Consider the following 13,725-nt stretch of genomic DNA (forward strand, 5'->3'; position numbering starts at 1 on the left):
TAACCCCAATAATGTTGAAACATGTAATGTTCATGCAAGAAGTTCAGTGCCATAGAGACCTGCAGCACAACAGCAAACTAAGAGGGACGCATTGACGTTTTCACTTCTCTCTAATACAAGAGTCTGCTATAGTCTATGGATCCATAGAAACATTCCATACTGTGCATGATTCAACCATTAACCTGTATAAGGAGAAACACACCGATAAATCCGACATACTATATGGCCAATGCAGTTTTAATTACATTGTAACTTCATAAGTAATGATTTCAAGTCAAATTCTTGATTTCTATTGTATTCCTAAACTTGTTACAAATACTATACAAATGAAGCCAGACTTGTGTAATGTATTTCTTTACATGTATATGACCACTTGTGTAGCTTGCTGCTTCCCACAGCTGAATGGTCATTTAACCTTACCACAGGCAAACTCCTTATCTGTATGTCTTTACACAAGAGATAAGAAACTATAGACACAACTGGAACCAGCGGGATTGGTCCACTTTCATCTCAGATGCATGCAGCAGGGAGCAGATGAGGCATGTTACATTACATGCCTTACTGTTTTTGTCTAGACAACCTCCGCATTGTTCTGACAAATTCTTTGGTACGGGAAACTTAATTTTTCTAGGAGTGACCTATGATCTATTCAAAACGGACTTAAAATAGCAGCCATAAAACTGGTGATTTATTATAGGACAAAACATATAATAATAGTATTTTTATTATTAATAATTCCTTTATTTATATATTGCCAACATATTCCACAGCGCTGCGCAGAGCTTGCCAAATCAGTCCATAGAGATAAAGGGCTTCTTTGGGATTTTAGCACATTTGCATAAGGGTATAATACTAATCTATTCAAACCTCTATTTGAGCAAACCAGTATAAATCCAATAATTTATAGCAAAACATTATTTGAATGTTTAAAATCTCATCTTTATTAACATTGGAAATATTACATGAAATTTATCACAAAAAATCTGAATAAAAAACCCCCATTAAAATAGATAGTGTGGGTATAACTGGAGAGGAGAATATCCTCAATAGGCACTGGCTTATATACAAATTATGGGCTTCACTTAATACTACCAGAGAAGCTGTGCATATCACAAAAATAAATCATATATTTCATACTTATTGCACGTCCCCTATCTCCTCAAACATACCGGCCAAGAGCCACTTCATAAGTCAAAAAAGTACCCAACAGAATCCATACTCCACTGCTGCTACTCATTAATGAAATGTACACTGCACAGCCCCTGTTTAATGTGATGTCCACAGCACAGCCCCCTTTAATAAATGTGCACAGCGGAGCCCCCCTTTAATGAAATGTTCTCTGCAGAACCCTCCTTTAATGTAATGTCCCCTGCAGAGCCCCCCTTCAATCTAATGTCCAAAGCAGAGTCCCCCCTTTATTGTAATGTCCACAGCGGAGACCCCCTTTGATTTAATGTCCCCTGCAGAGCCCCTCCCGTTTAATGTAATGTCCCCTGCAGAGCCCCACTTTAATGTAATGTCCCCTGCAGCAGACCCTTTAATGTAATGTCTCCTGCACCCCCCACCCGTCTTTAATGTAATGTCCATAGCAGGGCTGCTTAAAAAAATCCTGATATCCTAATCTTCGGCTTTTCTCCCTGCGGCTCCATGTTCTTCTTGGCCCGAGCGCACAACTTTGATGTCACCCGGCGAGCCCAAAAAGAAGACGGAGCCACGGGGAGAAGAAGCCGAAGGTGAGGATATTGTGTTTTTTTTAATAAACATGTAAATGCACTGGCCCCGGCCCGTGATCGGATGTTCCTGGGTCGCAGCCAGACAGTATTTTACAGAGGTCGGTAGCAGTGCCCCAAGATGCCGCCCTTGTGTTATGCAGCGCAGCTGACGCCTGAGGCCACTTGCTCTAGTGGCCTCATGGTTGGTGCGCCCCTGGGTGTAAGTTGCTCATCCCCGCCCCTCTCCATAGGGATATATGGTGCATGGCGCTGTATGCCGTGAAAAGATAGGACAGGTCCTGTACCCATGCGGTACTGTGCCGCATGTGTGCGCTCCCATGGGGCGCCGTGCGTCCATTGCCATCTATAGGGGACGTATATCGGCCGTATATACGTCCCCCATGCGGCAGTGTGACTGTAGCCTTAATTGTAGCTTTAAAATCCACATGTACGTCACAGACAAATAAGACCAGCACGTTTCGAGCTAACCGCGCTTCATCTATACATGTGGAGCTCCAAAAAAAAAAGATATATTTTTGCAAGAACGGAAGTGCCAGAGGATTTTTGGAATTGGTAGTTCCACAGGTGTAGGTGTCATGTTGGTGTCAGTTGCACAGGTGTAGGTGTCATGTTGGTGTTGTGGGTTACACAGGTGTTGGTGTCAGTTGCACAGGTGTAGGTGTGATGTTGGTGTCAGTTGCACAGGTGTAGGTGTGATGTTGGTGTCAGTTTCACAGGTATAGGTGTGATGTTGGTGTCAGTTGCACAGGTGTAGGTGTGATTTGGGTGTCAGCTGCACAGGTGTAGGTGTGATGTTGGTGTCAGCTGCACAGGTGCAGGTGTGATGTTGGTGTCAGCTGCACAGATGTAGTAGGTGTCATGTTGGTGTCAGTTGCACAGATGTAGGTGTCATGTTGGTGTCAGCTGCACAGGTGCAGGTGTGATGTTGGTGTCAGCTGCACAGATGTAGTAGGTGTCATGTTGGTGTCAGTTGCACAGATGTAGGTGTCATGTTGGTGTCAGCTGCACAGGTGTAGGTGTCATGTTAGTGTACAGGTGTAGTGTTGTGGGTTACACATGTGTAGGGGTGATGTTAGCAGATACCTCATGTGTATGTATGCAGTGTATTACATGTTCTATGTGCTGGTGCTCAGTCACTCTCCCTCTTCTTCTCTGGACGCGGCGGCTCTCCCTGTCCCGCACCGTAGCGCCAGGCCCCGCCCCCGTGCACACGTGCAGAGGCCCCGCCCCCGGGCTTATTCCCGGCTCGGGCAGCTCCCGGGCTCAGTGCGCTGCAGGCTGTGCTGCTGTGTGTACCGCGGGGAGAGGATCCTGGCGCCGCTATGACACTGAGCCCTGCCCGGGATATATATGGATACCAGTGAGGATCTTACTACTTTATGCTTTATCTGGGGAGGAGTGAGAAAATGATAGTAACACGTGAGTGAATAAGACTTCTTTTCTCATTTAAGGCTCGCAGTCTCCCAGGGCATGTGGTTCTGCAGCAGCTGCGGCATCCTCTGGCTGCACTCGGCATCTATCTGCTGCTTGTTTGCACTGCTACTGTTCGTGTAGAGAGTAAATATTTGTATGTATGAAGTGCCTGACCCTAAATAGTTACTGGAGACTTCTGTGCATCATCACTGTGCTGGGAGGCAGATACATGTCCTGTCATCTGTGCTACAGAACCAATGATGTGGGTCCTGGTGGCCGTGCCATGCCTTGACCTATCGCTGATCACTACTCCTGACATCTGTTTATGCAATTTAAAATTTTTTTTTTTTTTTATACCTTTCCTTATAACACTATGGCCCATACTAAATGGGGAATATGTGCAGGGTGCGCCACATTCATGTTTTGTGGGGCCCGTTCTTCATTTATCAAGCACCCTTTGCACTGCTCTGATGGACACTTTTTTTTTTTTTTTTTTTGTGCACCTTCACATGGAACATGCAACATATTTCTGTAGGACTTTGCTTGTTAAATGTGGCGCACGGTCCAACTGAGCACCGGAACGCCTCCTTCAGTGCAGAATTTTATGCCTTGTTGGGTATATTGCATCAATTGCCTCAAAATTGTTTCATGCACGTCACAAATGCGTCTCCAACACGTCTTAAATACATGTGCAAAGTCCAACAGAAAACTGGCGCAGGAGCTTTAGTAAATTTGGGTTTATATTTTTCCGTCAATCCTTCCAGAAGTGACAATGTAGGGGGGTATTGAATGCAGATGTCACTGATGGTGGCCGGGGGGGTCCTGCCTCTTTCATACTGTGTAATGATGACCTCTAGCTTTCAGTCATACATTTAGTCGCGCGTTATATCACCTAATTGTTTGTAATGCTCAGGGGTGATTTAAGACTGCCATGGACCCTGGGCTGTATGAATATTATAGCCCCTACAAGGCTGGAATCACTTCCTACAAATAATACTAGAATCAGGCCTCTTGGAGGATGGAGGATGTGCCCCTTCTGTCTGCTTTTGTTATGCATACTCCGGTCTCTTGGAGGACATTCAAAGGTCCTGAAATGGCTCTTGTGTACATGTGCATTGACAACATAAACAAATCTACAAAGATTTTGTGGATGAAGGTTTTGTGCAGCAAACCCACACTGCTAATACCCGTGGTCGGTTCTTGCACCAGTCGCGCATACTCCCCCTTCCGATGCCGCCGGCAGCATTTAAAAGACGCAAGGGCCGCCATTTTGGATCCAATCATCGTGCCACGGAACATCATCCGTGGGATGGGTGGGTGTTGATCGGTTGCCATGACGGCCTCGGGTCTTCATCAGAAACGTAATAAACAGTAAAAGTCAGACTCAATAGGTATCGGAGCGTCTCAAATGCCCGACCTATCAAAATATAAAACCGGTTATAACCGGCGGTGAACCACATAAGGGAAAATGGCGCCCAAATGTCCAAAATGCGACTTACACCATTTTTACATCACATAAAATGGAATAAAAAGTTTTCAAAATGTAGCACAGACCACAAAATGGTAGCAATGAAAACATCAGCTCATTTAGCAAAAAATGACATGTCACAGCTCCGTACCCCAAAGTATGAAAAAGTTATTATGGATTTTTGAACGTGGAGAGTGAGAAATGAGCAAAAAAACCTGTGTCCTTAAGGGGTTAAAAACAATATGGGAGAGGATGCTACTCCAAGTATCCTGAGATGTCATAATCTGTGGGACATGTTAGGTCTCCCCCACCACTACAGGAGATTCTGTCTAGCTGGTTAGTAGTATTCTCCCTGCCATGCTGTAAAGTGACTGCACATACCACACATTTTTGCTTTTCCTGGCACAGTTTTAGCATTGACTGCTGTGTATGCGTTTAAGGTGTGATCCTTGTTGCAGCAAGTGTGGCTTAACTTAACATCTTTAACTCTTTTATAATACTAGGAACTATCTATTGCCGCTGTCAAATGATATTTGTTTGAAAGAAAATTTCTTTTTCTCAGAGCGGCTTTACTAGAACCCTCTGTGCTGTAGCTTCAAAGCCTGTTGTACTGTCTTCCCCTTTCCCACACCTCCTATGCCAGATGTAACCTCACTGCAGCAGAGGAAGTTTCAGCACACAGTGGATGAATCTGCAGCATGGAAGGGCTCTGGACACAACCCCAGAGCCCTTGTGGCTCTTTATCATAATTTTAAGAGGCCATGGATAACAAATATAAGAAGATTACCACAGTCACTGTGCCTAGATCTATGAGTAAGTGTCCCCAGTTTATCATGCTCGATTTTTATGGTAGATTTCCTTTTAATATGTCAATAGAAATAAAAGACTCTTCTGTAATAAATGTAACAAAGTTTTGATAAATGAAATAAGTCAACCAAGTATTTTCTCATGATCATCCCATTGATTACGTTCCCGTACATAGCTTAACCACATGTCACCCCAACATCACATATACATAAGATGATCGGTTGGCATGGCTGAAATTAAATGTGTATGGTCACTTTTAGATTGAAGTAATGGTTCGACAAGTGTGTTGGTCATATTCATCAGTATTTAATGGATTTACAGGCTGTACATTGTCTTCACCCTTCTCCCTCAGAACTTGTGCAGGTTATGTAGGAAGTTCTGAGGGAGCAGGGGGAGGGTGAGACAATGTAACAGCCTGTAAAGCCAGGTAACAGGGGGGCTAGGGAAGCCCCTCAGGCTCATTAGCATCATTTTATAAGTTGATTTTTAGAAGGCTATAGATAATAAATATAAGATTACCACAGTCATGGTACCTGGATCTGTGAGTAAGTCTCCCTGGTTTATCATGCTTCATCTTGATGGTAGATTTCCCTTAATGTTTTTGAATCCTTGTCCAATGCAATATTCCACTACATCTTAAGGACCAAGTGACATTTGGATCACCATTATTGACTTTTATCACTTGTGTGATAATGGTAAAGGATCTATCAAAATGGCTTCCGATATTTGAGAAGCAAATCGGACGGGAGCTGCAGCAGTAATTTTTTGCTTCAGTTTTTTTCAAAGTCAACGCATACGCTAGACATCCGTTATGATCGTTTTCGGAACACACGTTAAAAGCTGTGGTCTGAGTGCGGGTTTGACCTGGACCTGACAGGTGGAGAAAGTAATTTATCCCAGCGTAGTAAAACTAGAGACAATGAGTGCTGCTGTGTGGTCCTAGCTGTGCACATATTCCCTGTAAGACAGTTGCATCTACATCAGCCATGTGAAAGCTGATACCAGCCATAGTATGTGTGGGTCACTAGTGAACTTGGGTTTATGTGTCAACGTCATTGTATCTTTACGGTCGGCTTCCCATTGGTCTTTTCTGAGATATTGGAAACCACTTGGGGTTTTGGTCTTGACAACACTGCAAATCTTCTCAAAAATATGTGCCCTGAATTGGAGAAGACGTCTCATGTTTAGATGGCTAGTGCATTTTTTTTTTTTTTTTTTTTTTTTGCGGGGGGGGGGGGGGGTAAATGTTAGATGCACTGATAATGGCAGAGACTTGTCCGGTGTCTGTCAGAGCATCTTTGCACTTCTGCAGTGATCATATAATAAACTTGTATTATTTGTACAGCTTCATTTTATGAATGCATATATGATGATAAGATAGCAGACATTGGATGTCTCTTGATAACGGATCAGTGTTTAGGGTCTCCAGGTGGTCCTGTTGGACCAATTTGACATGCTTGTGCAGCGCTGCGTAATCTGTGTGCGCTATATAAATAAAGAATTATTATTATTATTTATTAATTTAAGATAGGATCTGTGTTTGCAGTGTGTTTTTCATGATCACGATATTTGGGAGAAAGTGTTGCTTTTCTGTAATTCCTCATCTCAAAGTATAGTTTCTTTAATCATCTGGCAAGGATTTAATGACCCAGTCTGGAGACTTGCTATTTGTGTAACATGTCAGCGGGGCAGAGGTCATCGGATTCTTCCCTTAATGACCCTGTACACAGATCAGACAGTGTGGCAACAATGAATGAGAGAAAGGAATGTCTCTTGTACTGAAATAAAGCAAATCGCCCCAGAACAATAAAACTGCCATGGAGACATTTGTACAGGATGGACGTGAAAACGAAAGGGTGTGAGGGACGGCACCTTTCATTGAGGTGAATTGGAGGAAACCATGGTATCCGGTTCCCAAGTGGCTACAGTTCAAATGTGTGCGAAAATTGCCAGTCCTGATTGACAGAACACAAGGTTATAGAAAGAAGCTCTGCCCGGTGCAATGAATGGAGGATAATGGTGCTGACGCAAGGACTCCAAGGGAGAGCGGGACCAGAAGACCAATGTCCCTCCCATTCTTCTAATTACAAGTGTCTATAGTTTTTATTCGTTTTTTTTTTCCCATTCACAATGGAAAATGTGATTATGATGGGCTGATCCCGGCAGAACTCTACATCTAGATACTTGTTGTTTTCTGTGAAATACTGTTACTTTCTGATTACTTTATTTAGATATTTTTTTTTTCACATTAAGCTGGAGGTCCAGCTGCTTCAACCACTGCACATTGCTGGCGGTTTCAGAAGTTGTAAGTGTCTCCTGCCATATAACATATAACACCTTTTGGAGATGCCGTAAAAGGGTAAATTTATTGTGTTTTTGAAATCCAGTTTGGTTTAAAGGGGTTGTCTGGGGATTTAATAAAAAAAAAAAAATGTATGGACTATAAAAACAGTAAACGCCTCTTCTGCTGCTTATTTGGCCTACATTTGTCCTGAGATGTTATTTCGCTTTAGATTGTTGCAACTTTATTAATTTAAAAACGGCAATATGTGCTGTAAGCCCAGAAGGTTGTAAATGTACAATCCTGCAACTTTGTGATCCCCAGCAACTTCTATTATTTGGTGTCTCCCTGCTTTGGCTCTGCTGTTTACTTCTTTTTGATTTCAACGAAAAAAGAAGCGTTATGTAAGTTCTCATGATTTCAGTGGCTGAATGGACTGTAGTGGTTTGCCCCGTGTATGAGGCTTATCTGCATGTAAACTTGTATCGGAAACATGAGGCTGTCTTTGTTTTCTGCTTCTACCCCCATGAACTTTGTTTGAAACAGATTTTGAAGCAAATCTAAAAATTTGGAGTATGTATATTCACTGATGGCCAACACCGCCTACTGGAACATTGCTCTTCACTCATGACCACAGTGGGGAGAATTTTGCCATCTTTGTGAATCTTTGGTGCTATACTGAAAGTACTGTTTTGCTTCCATTTGCCCCATTTTCCAATCAATGTATATTTTCTGATGAATGAATGGAGTATGGGATAGAATTATTCCAGTGCCTCTTCTTAAAGGAAACCTACCATTTCAAATGGTAGGTGTAAGCTGTAAACACCGAGCACCAGCTCAGGGTGAGCTGGTGCCGGTGCTTAGTTTCGTTAGTGTTAAAACCGCGGTATCACGGTTTTAACACTTTTTAAACTTTATAGCAGAAGCTGCTTATGCGCTGCGCACGACCGTGCGCGCGCAACGCCTGTGGCATTTCCTATGTAGGCGCGCGCACGATCGTGCGCACGCAGCGCCGAAGCAGTTTCTGCTATAAAGTTTAAAAAGTGTTAAAACCGCGATACCGCGGTTTTAACACTAACGAAACTAAGCACCGGCACCAGCTCACCCTGAGCTGGTGCTCGGTGTTTACAGCTTACACCGACCATTTTGAAATGGTAGGTTTCCTTTAATATGCTTCTATATTCGACTGACTCATTCTCATCGTGATCGTGCTGGGATGTTTGGACCCCTGTTTCTGACATTGGTCGGGGCACCACCATTTAGATGTTTATTTTGAAATAATCTTTAAGAGCTGGTGCTTGGGTAACACAAGGACCCCCTGTTCATGTATGTTTTTTATATTGTGAAGTAAAACAGTAGTAGTAAGTGACCAGATTTTCTTTTTGCTGTAATCGGTATTTGTCATAAGGTCCTTGCCTCCAGGTTTACTATGGCTGTTGGCAGGATGACTTGCTTGATGGTATGGGGGACATCTTGTCTGCCTACTTTCCGTCTCTACATTAAAACAAAGCCACAGTCACCAGATATACACCCCTCTTCTGTAGTTTGAAAAGATATCTCCTTTCGGTGATTTTTCTTTTGATTACCACACACATAGAATGTTGGCTTAACCTGCCCACAGTGGGTTTGTGTGTCCAAATCTGGCTACTGTGCAACTCCTAATGGTCTGGTGGTACAAGACTTTGGACTACATGGACATGAACAATTCCTACTGTGAAAAGAAAATAAGCAATAATTACTCTCAAAGTATTGGAGCTCTTGAAATAAGTAATTCGTCTTGGGTCATTGCCCACAAACATGTTCAGTGTTCAGTCCGAGAAACTCACTGCTTGTGTGACCGAACCTCGAACAACTGGACTGAAGTCACCGAGTTAAAGGGAACCTGTCAGCAGAAATTGATGTAATAAACTGCTACCAGTATATTGTCAAGCAGCTGAACTTCTTCCAGATTGTGTTTCTTTCATGACTCCCTGTGGTGGCTGTGATGTCTATCACAGAGTAGGAAGCATTCAGAGCTCCCCATCTTCACTTCAGTGTTGAACTCTCCGCCTCCTTGACTTTATACCACCAACTTACATCTCACTTCAAAGTTGATTTTATAGATGATGCCATGACAGCGAATCTTGAAAGGTACAAACACTAGTAGGTATTGGGCTGTTTGACAATATACTGGTAGTGGTTTATTAGGCCAATTGCTGATGACAGGTTCCCTATACGTCCAGAGATCTAAGATTAGAAGCCGCCAGTGCACCAAGAGTGTTTCCTAGATGTTGCTCATAGGAAACTTACCTTAATTGTTGAATATAGAATCAGGCAAAACCTGACTTTCTCCTTAAGAGGACTTTAATTATGCTTGAATTGCCCAAGTGTAAATGTTAGTTTAGAGGAAAGGGTATAACTAGTTTCAGAAGCTGCTGGAAGTGCTCATTTCCTGGGGAATACAGGATGAGGGAGATTAAAATCCACCATGAATTTTCCTTGTTTTACATGATGGCAATTTAGTTAAAGACTTGCATTGGAAGTTTCCACAATTCCATATTAACCAGGTTGCTGTATGTAATTGTAATTCTTTAGCTTGTTTTTTAATAGAGCAGATGTTTTGTATTATAGGGTGGAGCTGGTTACATCTCTATTACACAGGCATTTCCAAAAACCCGGGTTATTAAGCTTGCTAAGAGATTCCTTGCTGAATAGCTATTACATTGCTTGGCAGGAGCGAAAGGTTTGTGTTTGCTTCGAATTGTAGATCTCAAGATGCAGCTGCACTTTGTAATGGAACAGCCAGATCCTGTGGACTTTACAGGGTTCTAGCCAATGGCCTAAATGCACAGCTTGTTCTGGAAACGGCTAGTGTCCCTGGTGAATGCGGCTGCCAATATTGGAAAGAGAGCAGTGTAACAAACAAGCTCGTACAAATAATGGGTTCATTATTTCTGAATATAAAAGACCAATATTTAACAACTATTGTTTCATAAATTAAAAACCTAATACTCATTAGACTTGGTTGTATTTCCTGTAAATTAACTATTCAGGAGCATCTTTTCTTAGAACTTTGCATTGTATTGTTACTCTGGTATTCTCCCTAGACATCTTGAGGTTAGGGCTCTTTCAGACGCTGCCTCCGACCACAGTGCCAAAGGCATGTACAGCCCTCGTGTATAGTGGGAAAGAAGGGAGTACTACCCCTGACCAGTCCAGGAATCGCTGATCTACAGGGGCCTGATTTAAAAAGCTGACCACAGTTCTGGGGATGGGACTCCCTTTCCCACAGTCGTCTGAAAGAGTCCTTACTTGACGCCACCTAAGCAGATTACACCTTTTTATTGCAAAATTTGCAGGGGATTTATCTCAAAATGAGGAGTGTTTTGCGCCCAAAAATTGCATGTCTGCGATGGTGACAATTATGGACATGCAACTCGACCCAAATGAACACTCCTCATCTAAGATTAGATGCAGGATCTATAGATGCGACTATAAAAAGTCGCAAAAAAGTGTCTTGTTGCACCAAAATAGGGCAGATAAACGCACGTGATGAAAGACAGAAGTATGATACATGACCCCTATTCACTTTTTATCTCTTAGTAGAGATTGTAGACTGATATGTGCCAAAATAAGAGAATTTTAGTGAACACTTGTATTTTATTTTTAGGCTTTTGAATTATTCCTATAAATTGTAACAAAGTTACGCAGTGACTGGTGACATTGGTGTTCAGCAGATTTCCATTCTATTCTGGCTTAGGAAATGATCAATGCATAGAATTTGCTTTGTACAGCAAATTGTCACTTGTATATTGTTCTCTGCTGTATACGCCTTGTTGTAAGAGCAGTTACCCCTCATTCAATCATGACAGATGTGTGATAAGTATGGTGAAGGCGGCACGTAGCAGTAGACACTTGACTTGGTGCCAGCTTTTCAAAAGATCTTGTATTTAGGTTAAGGAAAGGCTGGTGGCCCCCACCCAGCAAACAATCTGCTCCGTTATCTATACACAATCTCTAGAGAAAACATCCTATATTCTAAAGACAAAACACAAGGCCTGATCTGCTCAATGCTCGGAGGACTACTGAGCTGTACAATAAGTTTCATAGTTGTATACAAGTGTGTGTTGCCAAATTGTTGCTACCATAAAGCCCTCAGGACAATTGTGAATGCATTAGCATCCTATAATCAAGGTTCCCAAATAGGTAATGAAGAGTATTTATTGCATTGATGAATATTGCTTTACATTATTCTGCTCTTTAAGGGACCTGTCATCACAGCCAGAAACCAAAGTTTTTCTTCAAAAAATTTTCTCTGTGGTGTAGAATAGAAAATAAAGTTTGAAAATGTGCCATGGGGTTCCTGAGGTATGGAGTCATAAGAATTCTTCCTCTCGACTCCCTCTGCTTACTGTCCCTTCTAGTGAGGGAGTGCTAGGCATGCGCACCGAGCAATACAGTCAGCGCATGCACCTAGATTTCCTAGGTAATTGTCTGTGACTTCTCAAATGAAGCAACCACAGCGCTGACATCAGGGAGCACAGTGTTGTACATTATGGTGGTAGTGCTTGACATTGCTGCTTTGCCTAATACACTTTACATATATGGGTCTGAGCTACACACAGACAACATGATGAATGAAGGAATGACAGGAGTGTCACAGATTGAGCTACAGATTGATGAGATGTGAAATCCCCTCAACTTCTCAGGGTGATTTTGGACACCTTATGGACCAGTGGTTTAGGGTGCAGTCACACGTACCACTAGCACTAAGTTTACAAATGTGGCGCCAGGGTATGGGGGTGGGCCTTGGCCCGATCGCGTATGCGTTTCTGTGTATTTCTATTAAATCCATGCAAGACACCGGGTTCTGGTTACCGATGGCTTGCTTTTCCATAAAAACGTATATGCGAGCAGGCCAAAGCCTGCCCCCGTACCCTAACGCTGTGTTTTGTAAAGGCAGCATTAGCAGTACATGTGACCACGCCCTTTTATTCAAATTTAAAAAACTTGCCTCGTTCCGGTGCTTCCCATGTACTACAACCCACCTTTGTCAAAGTACTGCACAGGCACGGGGAGCACAAGAGTTGGGTCTGATTCTCCTCATCTGCACCATCTCTAGGCAATAAAGGTGTTGTGGTTTAGTGGACCTTGACAGGTCCTTCTTTAAGGATGCTAGAAGTCGACAAAAGGGGTTTTTATTTTATACATTAGACGTGGTAATTACATTGAAGTTTCCTCAGAGTTAGTCAGTGAAAAACTGACATCTACCATCAGATTTCAATCCATTTTCTGTCTGTTCAGTTTGTCCGCTTTTGATCAGTTTTTACAGTGAAATTTACAGTGCAGAGTGCAATGTGCTTTTCATGCGTCCCCCATAGGGTATTTTCATGCGTATGATTTGGAAAAGTAGAGTATGCTTCAAGTTTCACCCTGTGGGGGACATTTATCAGGCATTTATTCAGGCCTGAAACTTTGCAGGCTACAGTTCAATCCTAGACTTGTCCACTGGCGCAGCCGCCTGTCCAGGTATAGCAGCAGATGGCCGCTTCTGATGTATATGGATGGGCGAGGACTTCATTGGCAGGATTGCTGGCGTATGATAAATGTCTCCTATATCTCTTTGTGTGTGTAGCAAATATGTGGGTGCTGGCAGTACATGAATATAGTTTAGTTTAACTAAAGCCATATGAAAAATATTGACCTTGAGCTAGGTGGGACACAAGGAAGAAACACCCTTAAGAAATGATTATTTCAAGACTTGAACAGCAAATATTAAGATTATTTCAAGATTTATAAGGGCAGATCATATGGAGGTTAGCTATTTTCCTGGTTAACATAAGATGCGTGAGAATGAATCTAATGTCCAGGGTTGAACGTGGGGAATTTACCACATGTTATCCCTAGAGAAATCCATTTTTGCTTTGCAGTTTTTTTTTTTTAATGCTTTTTATTTTAACTATGACTTGTGGATTCAAATCCAACAACTTAAAATAATAGCAATAGTAGCATATTTCTATAGGTTGCATTGTGTACACACAGAT

At 42.4% G+C, this 13,725-nt stretch overlaps 1 protein-coding gene across 3 annotated transcripts in view; it reads left to right on the forward strand.

Annotated features, from left to right (window-relative positions):
* LOC140126451 (rho GTPase-activating protein 7-like) overlaps nt 1-13,725 on the forward strand; it is a 151,691-nt gene that overhangs the window by 119,420 nt on the left and 18,546 nt on the right. Inside the window, exon 1 of one of the 3 annotated variants that reach the window (XM_072145928.1) lies at nt 2,990-3,152. The exons of 1 other annotated variant lie outside the window; for it this stretch is intronic. In XM_072145928.1, coding sequence (XP_072002029.1) covers nt 3,113-3,152 — 40 coding nt within the window. In that variant the 5' untranslated portion in view covers nt 2,990-3,112. Of the gene's footprint in view, nt 1-2,989; nt 3,153-13,725 lie in introns of those variants that run through there. One more of the 3 variants, XM_072145929.1, reaches the window with a different exon arrangement.

The sequence above is a fragment of the Engystomops pustulosus genome, chromosome 4 (genome assembly GCF_040894005.1).
Source record: "Engystomops pustulosus chromosome 4, aEngPut4.maternal, whole genome shotgun sequence".
NCBI classification, from domain to species: domain Eukaryota; kingdom Metazoa; phylum Chordata; class Amphibia; order Anura; family Leptodactylidae; genus Engystomops; species Engystomops pustulosus.